The 18,928-nt window shown below is 43.7% G+C and overlaps 2 protein-coding genes across 2 annotated transcripts; one reads left to right on the top strand and one right to left on the bottom strand.

The window, feature by feature from the left end:
* Window positions 1-341: 341 nt before the first annotated feature.
* LOC102722091 (putative pentatricopeptide repeat-containing protein At5g43820) lies at window positions 342-2,444 on the bottom strand. The gene has a single exon (XM_006648504.3). It carries the CDS (start codon window positions 2,364-2,366, stop codon window positions 753-755), a length of 1,614 nt encoding a protein of 537 aa, XP_006648567.2. The 5' UTR covers window positions 2,367-2,444; the 3' UTR covers window positions 342-752.
* Window positions 2,445-12,503: 10,059 nt separating this feature from the next.
* On the top strand, window positions 12,504-16,048 carry LOC102721809 (probable serine/threonine-protein kinase At1g09600). Its single transcript, XM_040520436.1, has 8 exons — window positions 12,504-12,729; window positions 12,829-12,947; window positions 13,035-13,319; window positions 14,398-14,715; window positions 14,803-15,024; window positions 15,140-15,249; window positions 15,391-15,499; window positions 15,728-16,048. The coding sequence occupies exons 1-8, from the start codon at window positions 12,504-12,506 to the stop codon at window positions 16,046-16,048; spliced, it is 1,710 nt and encodes a 569-aa protein (XP_040376370.1).
* Window positions 16,049-18,928: the final 2,880 nt, after the last annotated feature.

Raw genomic sequence — 18,928 nt, 5'->3', positions numbered from 1 at the left:
GAATGGACATTATTCATAGCTTTCAAATGATGCAAAGAATTTGAGAAAGTCTAACATATACTGTGTATTTGTGTACGGGCCAAGAGACATTATTAAGCATCAACAGATTACAGTTTGAACTGAAGTTGAGTATCATGATTCATAACTAGGTGTGCACAGAAAAATAACCAAAAACTAAACTAGCTTCTATTTATTCTATTCTTCAGTTTAATTTATGTGTGGTGAAAGTTTTTCTCTGTTAAAAACCAAATAAAAGAATCATTATATGCAAGTCAGAAGAAACATATGGAGAAAAAGCACATCACAAATGAAACTTATGCAGTAGCATAACATGTCCGTATTATTTCAGCTGAAGTGCACATTGCCACTTGAATACCGAAGCACTCATAGTTTATGCGTTGAAGAAATTTATACATATTCTTTCCCTGTTAATTGTGTTATTATGTAATGAAAATACTATGTTGAAATAACCACGGCTTTGCAGCTGAAATATGATAGTTGTTTTACAGGGATTACAGATTACAGTGCGATTAATATTCACAAGAGAACAAATCTGAAAATTTTGGTGTCACTGATTTGTTTTTCAACCGATTATTTTGGAATGTACAGGCGGCGCGCAATGGCGCGCCCCAGCATCTAGTTTCTATAAAAGGATGCTACATTTCCCCAATATAAAGCCAACTGGATTTCATCAGTAACACTTGCCATTTAACATCAGAAGTGCCAACCGTTAGCAGTGACTTTAGTTTAAGTCAGAAGTGCCAACCATTAGCACGGCAATAGCTGCGTGAATTAGACAGAGCCCGGACATATTTGACCTTTTTGAACAAATTATACGCAGTCTCAACTTTGTTCATATCCAATAATTTGTTGTTCAGTTTGCCATAAACAACTCTACCAAGACAGAAGCCTTTCCGAAGTGATTCCTCCACCACAGACACAGCAGCATCAACCTTACCCACATTGCAAAGCCCATTTACAATAAACTCATAAATCTCCTTATCAGATGGATACCCGCATTCTTGCATCTCCTCCCAAATCTGTAAAACCGTTCCACTCTTCCCAAACCTGGCGAGTCTTTCAAGCAAAAGTTTATAAGCTTTTATGGATATTGTACAACCAGCCTTCCTACTACTCTTATAAAACAGTAAAGCAGCATGAGGGGGCCCAAATGTGCAGAGTGGTTCGATGAACAAAGTAATCATCCCTGTACTTGGCAGAATTCCTCGAGCCAGCATGTCATCAAACATTTGAAGTGCATCAGCCACTTTGCACTCTCTCAAAAAGGCTCTTATCATCTTGCAGTATGTGTCAATATTTGGGGGACAATTGTTATCCAACATAACCTTGTAATACTTGATGGATCTGTCCAAATCTCCCACCGATATAAAATTAAAAATAAGTGCATTATAAGCCATCGTAGTGGGACCATATCCCTCATTTACCATCTTCTCAAACACCTGGAGCGCCTCCTCAGCGCGGTTCGCTCTCCCCAACGCCTCGATCAGATGGCAATATGAAACCTCACTGGGCACAACCCCATCGTCCAGCATCATTGCCCAGAAATGCTCTACTTTATCAACCCTCCCAAACCTCGCCCAACAACCAATAACCTCATTATAAAGATGGGTATCAAGATCAATCGTCTCTCCACGAGTAGCCTGCAAGAGCGAGCTGGCGAGACCGATATGTGACCTCCGACAAAGGCAGTTGATGAGGACAGTAAAGACCTCCTTTCTGTGGCAAGTTCGCCAAACTCCAAGTCCAAAATGGTCCGTGTTGATCAGTTGAACAGCTGTGTTGACATGTCTGGCGGCAATTAGACTATCAATGATGATCTCCAGTGTACTTATGTCTGGAAAGATGTTGTTTTTTCGCATGATCTCTAGGATGGGTTCGAAGAAGGCAAAGAATTTTCTCCTACCCAAAGCCCTGATGACAATGTTGCAGGTATCGATGGGAGGGGAGAGCTTGCTGTTAGTGATGGCCCAGCCGAAGAAGTCAACAGTAGCGGCGCCACTGAAGTTGCCATGGTTGACAACGTCAGAGAGCACCTCCGGTGAGAGGGCGACGGCGGCATCGACACCCGTGGAGGAGAGGGCCCCGTGGAGGGCGGCGTGGCCGTGGGGCTTGAGGAGGAAGACCCCGCGGAGGCGTTCGGCGGGGGATAGGAGGGTGGTAGCAGCAAGAGTAGGAGTGGTCGCCGTCGCATCAGGGTCGGGATCAGTGGGGGGAGGGAGAGCGGCTGGTTTGGTAGGCATAGCGGAGGAGAGGACGCGGAGGGAGGAGACGACCATGTCCTCGGCGGAGGAGGAGACGGAAGCGGAGTAGCGGCGGCGGAGGTGGAGGAGGAGACGGCGGGCCATTTTGGCATCCGGGCTCGTCGGAGGGGGCTCGAGTTAGAGAGAGGCTGAGAAGGGAAATGGCGAGCGCTCACCGGAGTAGAGGCGCTCGCCCGACGCTTGCAGGCTGTACCCGCCTCGCCCACTCGGCCGTCAGCAGTCGCCCCGACGCCCCTCGGACGGACCTCCGCTCCTCGCCGCCGGCCTCGCGACCTCGCCAGGGGACAGCAAGGTAGCCGCCGCCCCCGATCCCCCAACAGGCGAACTCACATTAGGGCTTTTTTAGCCATATTGGGCCGTTGGCCTCGGGCGTCAAATGGGCCAAATAAAGAAAAATGGCCCAATAAATCAATCATGGGTCTGTTTGGCCTGAAATTTGTTTTTCTTTTTATTCTATTTAATACATATAGTTATACATATTATATATGCGTATTTTTTCGTACAAATCTTGGGCATACGTATTGTAATTATTGGTGGATCTGACCCTGTCTAACGCTGATGGTATTTCTTAGATATAGTCGTTTGTACGATGTCATTTTGTAGAACTCGCACCAGTCAATTGCGTTTCCTAGACTTAGCCGTTTGTTAGTTATATTTTTCTTATATTTTCTCTACTTAAATTGACAATAATCATCAGCATATCTCTACTATACTCCAATTAAAAACATACATTCTGCGGATAATATTTATGGACACTAATTTAAACCTACAGTGGATTACCACTGGTCTACATCATGCTTAGGTTTTTCACCACAATATCACTGTACGCATGTATTGGTATTGGTATACCATAAAAAAGTGATCAATTGTCTCTTGAAATATATGCCAAAAGTAGGTACTTCAATTCAAAAATAAAGTCGTCACAGCAATATGCTCCGGATGACACAATATTACGTACTTGAGTGAAAAAAACAATAATAGCGACATAATTTTAGCAAAACCGAATCCTATAAGCCTTTAATTAAAGATATACACCAAATATTCAATCAAGCCATGTTAACTGTATCAATGAAATAATTTTACTCGTTTCTTCCATACTTGTCAACTTCTCGACCTTTATGCCTATTGTAACAATATACAAATAAGGTATTTTTACACTACCCATATCCTCGCGAGAAAATTTATCACATGTCATCTCTGGAGTTGGCTTCTATAAAATACCACCCAATACAATATAACGACAAAAATATCATTCATTAGCTACACTTCTCAATAAGATGTCACCATGGAGTATTTGAAGCATTATTTTATTTGTTTACATCCAACGACACGTGAATGACTAAAATACATCTTCTCATTTCTGAACAAATCAAATGGACAAGAGAGTTAAAAAAGAAAATAGAGAAGAGAGAGAGTCCGTCTGGCTCTGGCATTTTTATGCATGGATGCATTGTATTGGGTTGCATTTTATGAAAGCCATCTTTATGGAGCGGCATGATTAACTTTCTCATCCTCTGTCTACTTGTTGAAACCGACCGTCATTTTGATTGTTACAAAATGGCTGTGCTATATTGGTTCTAATGGATGTGTTTATTACGAAAGATAAAACATAAAAGATTATCTTATTTCTTGATAGCTATTTAATGATAAAAACGATGAAATTAATTATTGTAAAGTGAAAATTCTATTTTAGAAAAAGTGAGATGATGAGCTTCGATGTATAAACTTTTTGTAAAAAAACATACCGTTTGGCAGTTCAGAAAGCATATACGTAAAACCGAGAAATAGGGATAAGTTGATAAAATAATGCAACCTCATAAGGATAATCTCTTCTGGTTGACAACCTAGTCGTGTTCTTTTTAGACTATGGCCTATAGCTGATAAGTCATATGTATGGATTATTTGTACCATACTTGGACAATACTATCTTCAAGTGTTTTTTCTATTAGCAATACTTAGATAACTTGATCTAAGGCTAACTTTAAGCTTATAATAAAGTAATGGTCTGTAGACTAGCAGTAGATTTCTCTATGTACATTTGTTCTGCACGCACTTAATTACATCCATCAGTGAATATATTTTTGTAGTATATTTATTTATGTTGAAAATATTGTATTTTTCTATAAATTTGGTTAAACCAAAAGAGATTTGATTTAGAACAAAGTCAAAGTGGTTTATAATATGAAATAGATTGAGTACTTATTAAACCAAGTCTTTTGCCCAATGGTGAAGGAGACATCCAGTTGGTGCACGGAATAATTAGGTGCAAGGAAATATCTAGTTTGGAACCCATAAGCCAAACAAACTGTTCTATTGGCACTTCACGATAATGGCATGGGAGGTCATTTTGGTATGGATGCAACCTACCGTAGGATCAAAAACCTATTTAATTTATTGGCAAGGATTGTAATTCCCTAGTCCGTTCATAGTCTAGTTTGACCCATGTAATAAGTGTTCTAAATGCGTTATATGCAAGTTTTATTTGGTAAGAATAATCATACATGAAGGGCTTAGATATATCTGAAACAGCTTATATACTTTTAGATCGACCATAGTATCTTAAGTTAACCTCTTTTACACTGATAAAAAATAAAAGTGTAAATGTGTTACTACGGCCTCGTTCGGCTTACGGTAAGATACCTAGCACGTAAAACATAGTAATATATTAGTACATGACTAATTATTATTAATTATAAAATAGACTAATATGATTTTTTTAAAATAAATTTTTCCTATAGAAAATTTTCATAAAAAATACATCGTTTAGTAGTTCGAAATACGTGCGCGCGAAAAATGAAGAAATCTAGGTTAGAAAGAGGGGAGGAACGAACACAACCTATATATGTGGACATGGGTCCGCTTCATTAGAGTGGAATAATAAATATTTGGGCTAGGGTGTTACAAGGATGTCAATACCTATGTGCAAAGTTGCATAGTCTGTTAGAAGGCAAAAGTAGAGCATTATTCTCTAGTCTGTTGCATCCCTTACTAGTTCCTTTGCAGGCATGGCACATTCTATCAGACATCAGTTAGCAATGTTTGTTACATGTTCTCTTTTCGAACCCTACTGTGATCAAGTCAAGGCTATGCTGGACAATTGTGCAAATGTTACACGCTAATGCATCATGCTCAATGGAGCACATCTTCAGCATCGTTCTCGCCTTCTTCGCTGAGCCATGCTTTACTAGTGAAGGATCATGGTTTTCCATCATGCAGAGTACTTACTTTGGATCCATACATTGGAGTAGATACGTATTATGAGCATTACTACGGTCCAACAAATGGTACCGGACGGTACCGGTACCGGTAAGTACCCATTAAAATTTAACCGTCCGATTAGAAAGGGCAGGATGGGCCATGAGTGCTTGCTGCTTGTCCTGCCGCCGGCCGTCGCGGCGACGCCTTGCATGCGATTCAGTTGAACCCGGCGAGGCGACGAACGAGCCAGCGAGGATGCAGTCGGAGGAATCAGCAGGACGCGATCAACTTTATTTTCCTTTCTGAAAACTTCTTTTATACCAGAAACGATAGCGCAGACATGCAAATGCGAAATGCAAAATACGATGCACATGCGAAATACTATGTAGTGCATTCGTTTTTCTGAACTGAAACAACCAACTTTGGGTTGTCATTTGTAGAGATCAGCGCAGGCGGCGGCGGGCGGGCGAACTTGCGAGGAGACGAGAGTTGAGGCCAAGAAGACAGACTAGGAGATCCGCTGGTCGTCGCAGGGAGGATGCAGCGGGAGAAAGCAGTAGGACGCCAGCACCGCTGCTCGCAACATGGATGGATATCGGCGCAGGCGGCGACGGGTGGGCGAACTCGCGAGGAGACGAGAGACGAGGCCGAGGGGATGGACGGGGAGATCCTTCGGCCGTCGCAGCGACTTCCTGCTTGCTACTTGCGCCGCCGCCATCGCGGCATCGCCCTGGTTGCTGCCTGCGCCGCCGCCTGCCGCTCTCGTTGACGCCGATTGAAGAGAAGAGATCGGAAAGATCCAACTCAAACTCGTACGTGAAATTCCAGTACTACCCCTTTCAGCCCTCTCACAACAACAGTACCGTGCTATCAGGTCGCCGGTACCATGTATTACCAGCCGTTCGATCCTTACGATCCAACGGCCAAGAGATGGTACCGATCATGGTATCGTCCTAATCTGTTGGACGGTAAAATTTCTCATGTATTATCAGCGAAGGGTCAGGTGACAAACTATCTTTCCAAAGAAAATTAATCTTTATTTTGAATTTCTTATTATTATTTTAGTTAAGTTGATAATACATAAGGACTAGCTCACATGAACAACGTATTACATGGCCATACATATATACTGGTATATACATAAAATAAAAAATAATTAATTTGGAAAAATTGTATTTTCGGGTGCGTATTATCTCATGCAGCATACGACATGAGCCGCTCAGCCACCTGCGAAGAAATTTCTTTCGTTCTGTACGCCGCCTGAGAAACACTCTTTGCAAGCGACTTTTGTGGTGCGTTGCATGCAAAGAGTGTTTATGCAGGTGGCTTCCCCGTATTTGGCTTGAAGTGTCTGCCTATAAAGATATGTTTTCATCGCCTGTACGTAAAAACGGTTTCTCGAAAGAGCATAGTTATGCATTAAACATCAGGAGGACAACACATGTCGGGGATCTGGTCAATCTAAAGATGTAGCCCTATGTCTATCGGTCTCTGTAGCCAGGAGGTCTTGCCACAAACTCATCAGGTTCAGTTGCTTTGGTCCATCCAAGGTGTTAGATACGTACGATATCATGCATGCATGTTCATTGGTCAATTAATAAGACACATTTCAACTAGGCATGCATGTCGATCGGTCTCTGCTGATATGCCTGCCTGCTGAATGTTTGGGAGACGTAGATGTGGTGTAGCCTGAAGTACGTAGTACGTGTTACCACACCATGAATTAATTAATTAATCAAGTGACATTATCGCTGATTCTGACGACGTGTTAATAGAGCGCACTCCTAGTGGTGTACGTACCTGCGTACTCCCTAGCGAACTAGCCTATCATTTCGCTTTTATTTATACCTATAAGTTAAAATTTAAATTTTTAACCTTTAATTTAGAGTTGATTATAGAGTTTTTTTCGCCAAAGTTTATTTTCTAGTCTTAGCTTTTATATCGCTAAGAATACGTATATAAAAATTTTATTTAAAAAATATTTTTATTTATAAATACGCCTTTTGATGTTTTCATAGAAAAGCCAAATAATCACTCTAATGATACATATATATGCTGTGGTCTTTCATGTAATTGAAGAAAATAGAATTTGAGCTGCATATCCATAATTACATGTACGTACGTATACTCACGTAGAACTGCAAGTAAAAACAATATGGTGGCCGGTAATGCATGATACGAATATTATATCAGTGGCCGGCAACGATATGAAAATGTCTCCGCTGTAGCCATTTGTATGTAACTCCGCCTGTATATATGTATGCGCGCTGTTCTTTGTTCTGTATGTTTACCCAGCATTGACGTCGACAGCTGATTTGCTTTGCTAACTCCAGTTGTAGAGCAAGCTAGCTAGGCATTAATTAATAGCCTTTCTTACTTTTGTTTCCTCGTCTTATACGCTACTCCATATAATTAATATAATTAAGTACTATCTCCGTCAAATAATAACTTTATTTTTTTGATTTTTATGTCCAACACTTTGATCATTCGTCTTATTTGAAAAATTTATACAAAAAATTTTAAAAAATTAGTCACGTATAAATTATTATTTATATTTTATCATCTAGCAGTAACAATAAAATTATTAATTATAAAAATATTTCTAATAAGACGAAGAGTATCTAAAAAGTGAAAAACGACCTTGATACAGAACGGAGAACGGAGGTAGTATGTGCTTACCTTGCGTTTAATTAATTTGCAGGTACTGCCGTTTCCATCTTACTACTTATCATGACCTCGTCATCAGCTTTGAAACTGTATTGGAGTAGCTGTACTACCAAGTCTTAGCACAAGCTAGCCTTCTAGTCTTAAGCTAAAATTACCCCTCATGCATGCCTTAATTTTCTCTTGAAATTTTAGTCACTATTTGCATTACTCATAAGCATCTGCGACTGATTTAGATACGTACCAAATTGCAATTAAATCAGCATGCAAACTAGCATAATTTATTTTTGAAAATATCTCTATATTGTCGTATAGTAAATGGTTCTCGAAATCAGAAGTTTAGAGCTTGCATTACTGCAGAACAGCTTATTGGACATGGCATAACCGTAACAACTCGATATGGCCCTTTACAGGTAACTTACACCGTAATGAGCTGTAAGCAGACCCGGTTTAGATATGGCCAAACCTATTGGCTCATGATCGATAGAGTCATATCTATCACGGGCCGAGAAGGTAAGCCATGACAACACAGCGGTAATGGTCCAAAACAAATAACAGTTATCGATATTTTAATATCCATAACTACACAACCATTACTGATGTAATCAATCCAAGAGAATAATTTTACTCTAGCAATTATAGGGGTTAAGTTTACAATTATGACTTGGTTTATACTTTTCGATGTTGTCAACTCTTTTCGATGAGTGTTGTTTATTAGGTGCTGCCTATTAGGCCTTTTTTTATGTACTATTTATTTAATGTCTAACCATACTTTCTAAGCTATGTACATTTATAGGACTGAAGATGTCTCAAGTCTTGATGGATTGTATATAAATTGCTGCATTCTGAGATTGTTGTGTGCAGCCAAGATTGTATATTGATATTATGCCTATAAATAACTCACTAGAAATCTGAAATGATTTGTTTAACGTATATTAATTTATAGATTGTTGTGTGTATTTTGAGAATTACTGGGATATATAAGTGTTGCTGTGTGACTTATATTTCCGTATTGCAACTATTTTCAGATGGCATGGCTGGCATTACATGAGGCCAGCCGAGCTTCTCAATTTATTTTTTCAACATAAATATCCGTAAAGGGCCTACACTAATAGCCGTTAAGGGCCTACATTAATATCCGTAACAGGCTAAAATATAAGTATATAAGTCCTTGACAGATAATACCTACCTACCACGGTCTTAGTTATATCATGATTTGGAATCTTTGCCTATTACTATCGGTAATGGGCCGTTTACATTAACAGAACGTTACCGATATTATCCATCCGTATTGGGCCATTTACCCGTGATAGATATGTTTTGGTTTTTCTTTGTCATGGGGCCGGTACCCATGACAGATACATGTTTTAGCCCATGACGGCTAAGGAGTAATGCAATAGTGTTGTCATGTGCCAGGAGAAAAAAAAAGATATATGATTAGTCTGTAAAGTGTAAAGTAAGCTGTTTTCGGTATATTTGGGGGGGGGGGGGGTATAAAGTGCACAAATGGAGAACGTTTCCAAAGTTTTACAGGTTCTTATGCCAAATATCAAATATTTGTGACCCGAGTGACGAGGTCATTTCATTGGATATATTGAGGCCCCATTATTTTATTTTGAGGTTTTTATGGATTAGGGATTGTCTGATTTTATGAGAATTGTCAAAAATATACATAATTAAATTAACTATTGCCATGTAGAAAAAATATTTTTTGTTCAAAATATTCAAAGAAAGTTTCATATAGCAATTTTTTACACAGAACACACAATTAAGAAACCTAAGAATTGTGCAGGTAATAATCCATAATGGATAAGGTTGGAAAAAAAAAGGCTCGACTCGGCTTGGCTCGGTTGCTAAACGAGCTGAGCCCGAGCTGCCTCTCTAGCTCGGTTGCAGATCGAGCCAAGCCCGAGCCGGCTCGCAAGCAGCTCGGTAGCTCATCGAGCCCTGCAAATTGATGGCTTGGGCCACTTGGCCCATTAACTGGCCCATGAGAAAGCAGTTTCTACACCGTGTAAACCCTAATCTTGTGGGCGGTGGCTGGTGGCTGGCTCAGTGGCTCCCTTCCCCTGTCACGTACACTTGCACCGAGCAAGCGAGCATTGTCGGTGACTCGGCGTTGGCGTCAACTGAGCGAGATCGCGGCAGCGAGAGGAGCACCCGCGGTCGGCGGCCGCCTCCCTCCCCTACGGCGCTGGGCTGCCGCCTCCCTCCCGCTGCTGGCTCCCTCCCTCCAGTGCGCCGTGGCGCCGCCTCCTCCATCTCGTCATCCCCTGCGTTCGCTGGCCTGTCGCCTCCCTTTCCAGCGTCGATCCAGCCTTCCTCCCTAGAACAAGCCAGCTCAAACTTCGAAACAAGCCAAGTCGAGGTGGCTTTTTTGCTCGTTTCTGTTATCAACTCGAACTGAGCAGCCACTTTCTGACCGAGCTTTCACGAGCCAGCCCTAATAATGGAGAAGAACGGGGCCTGAGACCAAACTATACAAAAATGACTTTATGTGCTTGGTACCGTACACCAAGATAGATCTTGCATATGTCACACCCTTTCCCATCACCCCTATCAATCATATTCGGCATGAATGCTTCTAGATTATGTCATACTATAATATTTTACAACACGTGCGCTAAATGTTTTTACATATATATCAAGGGTCCGTCTATTGATCAAATATTTAAAATTTTAATTCATCCATCAAATCTGGTCACTGTCATTGAATGATAATCTGAAGGCATGCACACAAGTCAAAAATTTCATACACGTCCTCCTCCTAGCCCCCATCAATTGCGCATGTGTTTGACATAAGAACAAAAAGTCAAACATTTGATCAATAGCAAAAGGATATATCAAAGTGTAGGGATCTGGGATGTACAAATCCATCAAAGTCAATGGGCAAGTCAATGGCGCAAGGTAGTTTTGACATTGGGCTTCGGTTGTGAGCGGGACTTGGCGATGTGGTGGTGGTGAGACCACAGCGTGGAGTGCTGGATGTGTGACGATGCACGACTACTGACAGACACGACGAAGCCTGGATATGGATCGCGATCTCCGTGTACGCCGGGTGGCCAACGTCCTATTAGGTCATGCATAGTATGGTGAGCTGGCGCCTGGCTTCACCCGGCCAGCTCAATGTTCGACTCCACCTCGGCTCACCCTGTGTCCTAGCAGAGCCCCTCGTCTCCTCTGCAGGGCACACGTTCCTCGCGAGAAAAAAATGACCTTTGTCGGCGCACGGGGAGGTGAAGAGTCCACCGCCGTGACATGCGGCCTAGAAGAGAGAGAGGGACGCCGTCGCCGAGACTCGTCGTTGTCGCCTGATCCGCCGTCACCCGCCCGGTCCGACTCCGCTAGGATGCGCCGGACGCCCGCCGAGCTCCGCCTTCGACGCGCCGCCGAGCTGTGCCACTAGCCTCCGACGCACCACGGCTGAGATCTCTTCGATGCGCCGCCGTTAGGCCATCGCCAGCCTTCGACAACCTTCGACGTGTCGCCGCTGGGACAACCGGGAGAGGGAGCGAGAGAGAGGAGACAGAGAGACCGAGAGAGAGGGGAGAGAAGAGAGAGAAAAGGTAAAGTAGTAGTAGTAAAAGTAAAGTGTACAGTTTTCGTGAGACCCACCTAAAGCCTCGTGTACTATGGTATAAGTGTCTTATGTGTAGCCTTGTTCTACATAACATATATTTTTTGTCTGGGGGTATTTAATCGAGAAGCTCTGACTGAGCATGTCCTTAGGAAGTTGTGGAGCAAGGTGGTGCAGGCTGACACGTTCAATAGGGTGGCGAGTTGCAGCAACGCGGGGATGGTCGATAGCTCTTTGGAGGTAGGCGGGGTGTTGTTGGGGTTCCTTTTCCTCCCTGGTTAGTCCATAATCAACCTACTATCACGGTTAATTATGGTCTAAAATCTATAAAATTTTAGTAACACCAATCCCTTAAATTTGAATAGTCAAAAAAATAGACCCATTACACCATACATCCAATCCCAGGGTAGACCTTTGTCAGAGTCTGGTATGTCTTTTTTGTTTTTTCTGTTTTACCAAAACAGCTGCACTCCAACGTAGCAGTGGTGTGTACCTCGCCCTGCAGTAGTGTTGTACACAGAGACGCTGCGCATGGCCGCCGGCCAGCCGGCGCCGGCCACCGATATGAATATTCATATGCACACCACCCGCCACCGCCGTTGTTAATTGCATTCGACGAGCGTATATGTTTGGCACCACTTCTCTCGCTCCTTTCTCCCACTTCCTTCATGTCTCCCTCCCCGTCGCGATCCTCCCTCCTCCACCTCCGCCTCCTCTTCCCCAACCGCCGCCGCCGCCGCCGCCGCCACCGCGGCTCGTCCGCAGCCACCACCGACGACGACATGGGATGCGCGCAGGGCAAGCCCACCACGGGCTCCCCGGCGGGCAGCGACGGCCGTGGCATCGACCACCTCATGCGCCAGAACCGCTACGTCCCGGCCTCCTCCTCCCGCCTCTCCGACCCACTCCCCGCCGCGAGGCTGCTGCCGGAGCAGCAGGACGCCGCCCGCGCCCGTCGTTGCGCCGTGGAGGAGGAGGCGACCGAGGAGCGGGACAGTGGCGGCAACGGTCGTCGGACTACGACGGAAGCCACGGACGACGGTTCGGCCGCCGCGGCTGCGTCGTCCGAGGCCACCCCGCCGCCACCGCCCCCTCCGCGGCCGGCGCCGCGGCGGGAGGAGGAGCTGGTGGACGGCTGGCCGACGTGGCTGCTGGAAAACGTGCCCCGCGAGGCGCTGCAGGGCATCGTGCCCAAGAGCGCCGACGCGTACGACAAGATCGCCAAGGCAAGCACCGCCACGTACGCCATGGCCGGCGTCTCTAGCTAGTCAAATCCACTAACACCTTAACACCGGCGGGCCGGCCATTTGCAGGTGGGGCAGGGGACGTACAGCAACGTGTACAAGGCGCGGGAGCGGGGGACGGGGAGGGTGGTGGCGCTGAAGAAGGTGCGGTTCGACACGTCGGAGTCGGAGAGCGTGCGGTTCATGGCGAGGGAGATGATGATCCTCCGGCGGCTGGACCACCCGAACGTCATCCGCCTCGACGGCATCGCCACCTCCCGGATGCACCGCAGCATCTACCTCGTCTTCGACTTCATGTACTCCGACCTCGCCCGCCTCGTCTGCCGTCCCGACGGCCGCCTCACCGAGCCCCAGGTAACGCATGCATTCTCCGTCCGTCGATCGATCGCCTGCGCCCGCCATGCCCAGGGGAGCACCTCACCTTGGATTCGCAGATTGTTGGGCTCATTTGTTGCCACGTGCGTTGGCGTTTTCCCTCGTTTTGTACCTTTTGGTTTTTGGACCGGGCTGGCCATTTCTCCGTCCCTTATTATCTTTGATTTAATATATTTTCTAATGTAAAAACCAGTTACCTAATATACTTAAGATATTGCCTCAAAAAAAATATTTAAGATATCTTGAATAGAAATTTATGGTATAAATATGATAGCTATAGGTGATTGAGACTCAATGAGCATAAATCTCATTTGAGACTCATGTTTTAAATTAATAACATTTAAACAGAGGTATTGTAGGATTTTTTTTTCCTTGCTACACGGTGTATTTAACTTTGTATCCACCTTTAACCCCACTAAATCTTAGCATCCGGGGTTTTGGTAGGGGAACAAACCGGATAAATCGTCGTCGTCATTACTACCCTCACCAAAATGATGGTTAATCTGACCCTTAAAAAACTCTATCAAAATTTGATAAGACTCTGAACGGAACACATCCAACAAAATCAAAATTTGTATTAAAATCTAGGAAGAGCCATATCTTCTTACAACCTGAAATAGCTGAAAAAGAGAGAGTATATAATGTGCCAAAAATTGGTGTTATCAAATTATGATAAAGTATAGTAATAAGAGTTTTTTTTATCATGCTTGATAAGTATATCAAATAGTACTTAAATATTTACACCTCGAGGTATTTTTTTAAGAATGGTAAAAAAACTCTAGCAACAAAGGTAAAAAATGACACTTTTTTTCCTATTGATCAAATGCTTGATTTTTTTTCTGTCAAATACACGTACAATGCACGAGGGGCTAGAGGGCGCGTGCATAGACTTTTTAACTTGCGTGTATATGTCTTCAGATTATCATCCAACGGCAATGATCGGATTTAAATAATAAAATTAAAATTTTCAAACATTTAATCGCTACTCAGACCATAAAAATGGCCACGAAGATCGAGTTGCAGATTAAAAAAAAATGAAGGCTTTTTTTGTGTGCAGATAAAATGTTACATGCAGCAGCTCCTGGCGGGGCTGCAGCACTGCCACGAGCGCGGCATCCTGCACCGCGACATCAAGGGCTCCAACCTCCTCATCGACCGCCATGGCGTCCTCAAGATCGGCGACTTCGGCCTCGCCAACTACTACGGCCCCGCCCGCCGCCGCCCGCTCACCAGCCGCGTCGTCACGCTCTGGTACCGCGCCCCGGAGCTCCTCCTCGGCGCCACCGACTACGGCGCCGGCGTCGACCTCTGGAGCGCCGGCTGCCTCCTCGCCGAGATGTTCTCCGCCAAGCCGCTCATGCCCGGCAGAACCGAGGTAAATCAAGCTTCTTTTTTTTTTTTATTCTCATGTTCTTGATGAGCGATCTGAGGCGCTGCCTGCCTTCCTGGATGGATACTGCAGATCGAGCAGCTGTCCAGGATATTCACCCTCTGCGGCTCGCCGCCGGACGACTACTGGAGGAAGATGAAGCTGCCGTCGAGCTTCCGGCCGCCGAGGACGTACAAGCCGCCGATGATGGACAAGATCGGCTTCCTGCCGCCGGCGGCCCTGGCCCTGCTCGCCACGCTCCTCGCGCTCGACCCCGCCGCCCGCGGCACCGCCGGCCAAGCCCTGCAGAGCAGCGTACGTAACGTGCTACGCCCATGTCGTCAACTCCACTCCAGTTTAGTACTACTTTGTTACTGCCATTGCCCACCCATCGATTGACTGCTGCTGCCACGCCGCGATGACGACGCAGTTCTTCAGCACGCCGCCATTGCCGTGCGATCTCTCGTCGCTTCCGGTTGTGTACAAGGAGGAGGAGGAGGAGGAGGTCCCTGATCCTGCTGCTTCCCGTGATGGAAGGAAGTGAGAAAAATATCAGACTTTCAGTACCTCATTCACTCTGAACCTGCATTCTTATTACTGTTTGGTTTCATTTCAGCTTTCAGCTAACGTCAAATTGTTTTTCAGATTTCAGCCTCATGTTTTTTCTGTTGATGTATGCAGGCCCAAACTGAGAGAACGGTCTCAGAAGAGAAGGGACAGCAAGAAGAAAGCTGAGGAACAAAGTTCATATAAGGGACAAAATCACAACAGTAATTCCCCTAACAGAGAGGTAAACACACAGACACACACAAATGACCACCTTTTTTTCTCCCATTTTTTACCTGACCTAGCATTAAGCTATATTACATGCTCAACTGGTTCAGGAACAGATGAGCAAACTCTGATTCAAGCTATTCCAAACACAAAACTTGCTCTGATTAGTCTCTGTTACTGTTTCCAATACTAGTTAGTTCTCCAAATGTTACTGACTATATTACACACATACTGGCTAATCTAGGAGAAGGCTATGGAGGATACAACAAAATCAGGCCAAAAATCAACACGATTTTCACAAGTTCAGGAGATGTTACCACCAGAGGGGTCACCTGCATCTCAGGCTCAGCAGGTGCCAAGGGCAAGCACCTACCACGCAGTCATGTCTGAAGACCACCGCAGCAATCCCATGGCTGCTTTGGTACCGCGTGATCACGACGAGCAAAAGACTAGCAGGAGGCATGGCGGCCCGGAGATCAGGTCGGCGTCCATCTCGGAACACGAAGCGCTGTGGAGCGCAGGAGGCCCCTCGAACGCGAAGCAGATTGTTGTGGATCGCGTGTAGGGTTCTGCGGGTTGTTGATTGGTGTAGATTGATATGTTCATTGCAGGAATTGCTCAGTTTCTATATGCTTCTGCTGCTGTTAGTGTTACAACTGATGAGAGTATCCACTGAACTTTTTGGAGGATGAGGGTCAAGCTCAATAATCGCCATACCGGGAAGATCATTACTTTCTTTCTGTTCATTTTCTGATTGCTCCTACTGTAACCAATTCTTATATGGCTGATTTTTGTGGATTTTCAGTGAGTTCAGTCTGACCATTTTGATCATCATGTGCCAACATATGTCCAGCGTTATCATCCATCAGTTTTGACCGTTTTGATCTCAGCTCCTCATTTAGTGTAGTCTCGCGATCGTGTTGTTGACCGATGTTGACCATAAGTATCATGATGGAGAAATACAAATATCAACTTGAAAATATGGATTGTTCCCTAGCTGATGACAAGCTGATGATGAAAATCGCACAGTAGTGTAGCCAATTTTTTTTGTTGGGTAGTCTAAACTCCAATGTCACAAGTTCACGTAACATACAAATATTTTGAACACCGCAATCACATATATAAGTATAAATTTAGTTAAAATACAACAGAAATATAGAAATAACATGTTACAACATGCCCAGGAAATGTCAATCCTTGTTTTAAAAGAAAATCTTAGGAATCTAAGCGAATAGGCCAACCTAGCATTATAATGAATTTTATCCTTGTGTGAAATCTTCACAAGAAATTTATCAATTGGGGCACCTTTCACAAATAAGTTGTGTTTCTCTTGGGCTTTATTTGTGCACTTGTCACAACACATATAAGTTTTTTTTTTATGTTTGTTAAGTGCATCAGATTTGTTTCAATTTCCCCAACCACATCTAACAAAACTACTTCTTGCTAATGAAAATATTGATATTAACGACCCTTAGAAGGTGAATGTTAAATCAGACAGGAAGTTGACCCAGTCAAAATCGGTTGACAAAAAGGCAATCGGACGATCGTTCGTTTCACTATATATACTGTGTGTAAGTCTTTCATGTAATAAGAAATAAATTTTGGGTGGAAGGAAAGGTGTTTTGTACTTCTAGGTAGAGGTAAAAGAGGAACATACCTAAAAAATTGTTACCCATCATATTATTTATTGACCGTATTATCCTCTAACAGAGTATATAATATTATAAAATTGATTATTACAATTAATTTCTGCTATTGTAGCGTGCTTCCAAAAATAGCTAACCTATCAGTCCCATTATCTAAATATAAAACTTATCTATCAATCCGTTGTAATATGATTCCAAAAATAACCGAGTCCAGATATGCTATAAGACACCTGCGATTCCATAAGCCCCCTTCTGCAGTCTCCAGTCAGTCTTTTGATCTTTATTACCATCAAAGGAAGTTCATTTGGATCAATCATCAACACCTGAGCTGCTCACATTTGCAAAAGCTAATCAAGATGAGGGCAAGTCAACTCCTGCTCCTTGCCCTTGTGCTGCTGTCATCAAGTATATATGCTTCTCGATCTGCCTATTTGTACTTGCAGTAAGTATATAGCAAGTTTTGTTGCTGTTTTGATCTTTATTTTTCTTGTTAATTGAGAGTTGCAGACAGGTTAGCAAGGGCATCCATAGAAAGCAGCATCACTCCAGAAGCCGACTGTTCCCCCGCGGCTATTATGATCGGTGACAAGTGTACGGCCAAGGTGTGCCAAGATAAGTGCCTCGCATTGGGTGCTACCAGAGGCAAATGTATTGAAGGGCCAGCGTGCAACTGTGACTTCTGCGGGCCTAATGCACCACCACCATCTCTGTTACAATAAGATGGCACTGTAATGATCTATGAAATTATTTATAATGTTGTCATTACTACAAAGCCTCACACCTCTAATGGTCATCTATAACGACCCAAAAATTAATGTAGGGATCAAAAGGGCTCTCAAACGAGCAGAAATCATCTCTACCGTTTTCGTTTTCATATATTTTTCGAATCCGACTCCCTGGATATGAAAATATAATCAAATATGAAAACAGAGCGAATAAGGAGGAGAGAGATACTGACATGTGGGACCCACATGGCCCCACCAACACGTAGGCGCCACCGTGGCATGCCACGTCAGTGGATGGAGTGGGTCAGAGCCCGTTTGGACCTATATGACACCCCTGGACAAGTTCGGAGACCAAAAAATACATTTTAAGAGTTCAGGGACCTAGATGACACATGTACACAAGTTTAAGTACCGCTGGTGCACTTCACTCTTTCTGAAATAATAGATCAAAAAGTTTAAATTTTAGCAACTAACAATACCACTTTATATCATAAGTATTATTACACAATTCATAGATCACTTTGTGAATGACTATCTCAATACCAAGTAAAGGACTAAAGGTATTATTATAAATTAAAATACACATCTTATATATTATTATGAAATTAACATATCGTATTACAAGTAAAGTGCATATCGCATAGGTTTTATATCCATCACCACCAGCAACAGATCGCTTTCCATCGGCACCACCAGTTGATTTTCTTTTCCTTTCCTTTTGACCATGGCCGTAGCATCACCCTGGCTGTTGTCTTCCCCTTCCTCCTAGTATTGATTGCCGCCAGATCTAGACATATAGTTGTAGAGGTGCTAGATTATGATCGAGATCTCTAGATATAACGGCTCCAACCTTTAGGTAGCTAGATCTAACTGGGCCAACCACACCATGGCTATCGCATGTATGTAGACACAGTGAGTCAGCGACGTAGGCTAATAGTGTGCAACATAGCACATCGGCTATCATGACAAGCAAAATGAACTTGTGGCAGCATGGTGACGACAAATAGGTATACAGAGACGATGATGTCAACAACTTATAGATAGATGTAATGTTGGTTTTGTATAGATCATGCA

The sequence above is a fragment of the Oryza brachyantha genome, chromosome 2, assembly GCF_000231095.2.
Source record: "Oryza brachyantha chromosome 2, ObraRS2, whole genome shotgun sequence".
NCBI classification, from domain to species: Eukaryota; Viridiplantae; Streptophyta; class Magnoliopsida; order Poales; family Poaceae; genus Oryza; species Oryza brachyantha.
Note: the sequence above shows the minus strand (reverse complement) of the source record. Positions and strands in the feature narration are given on the sequence as shown.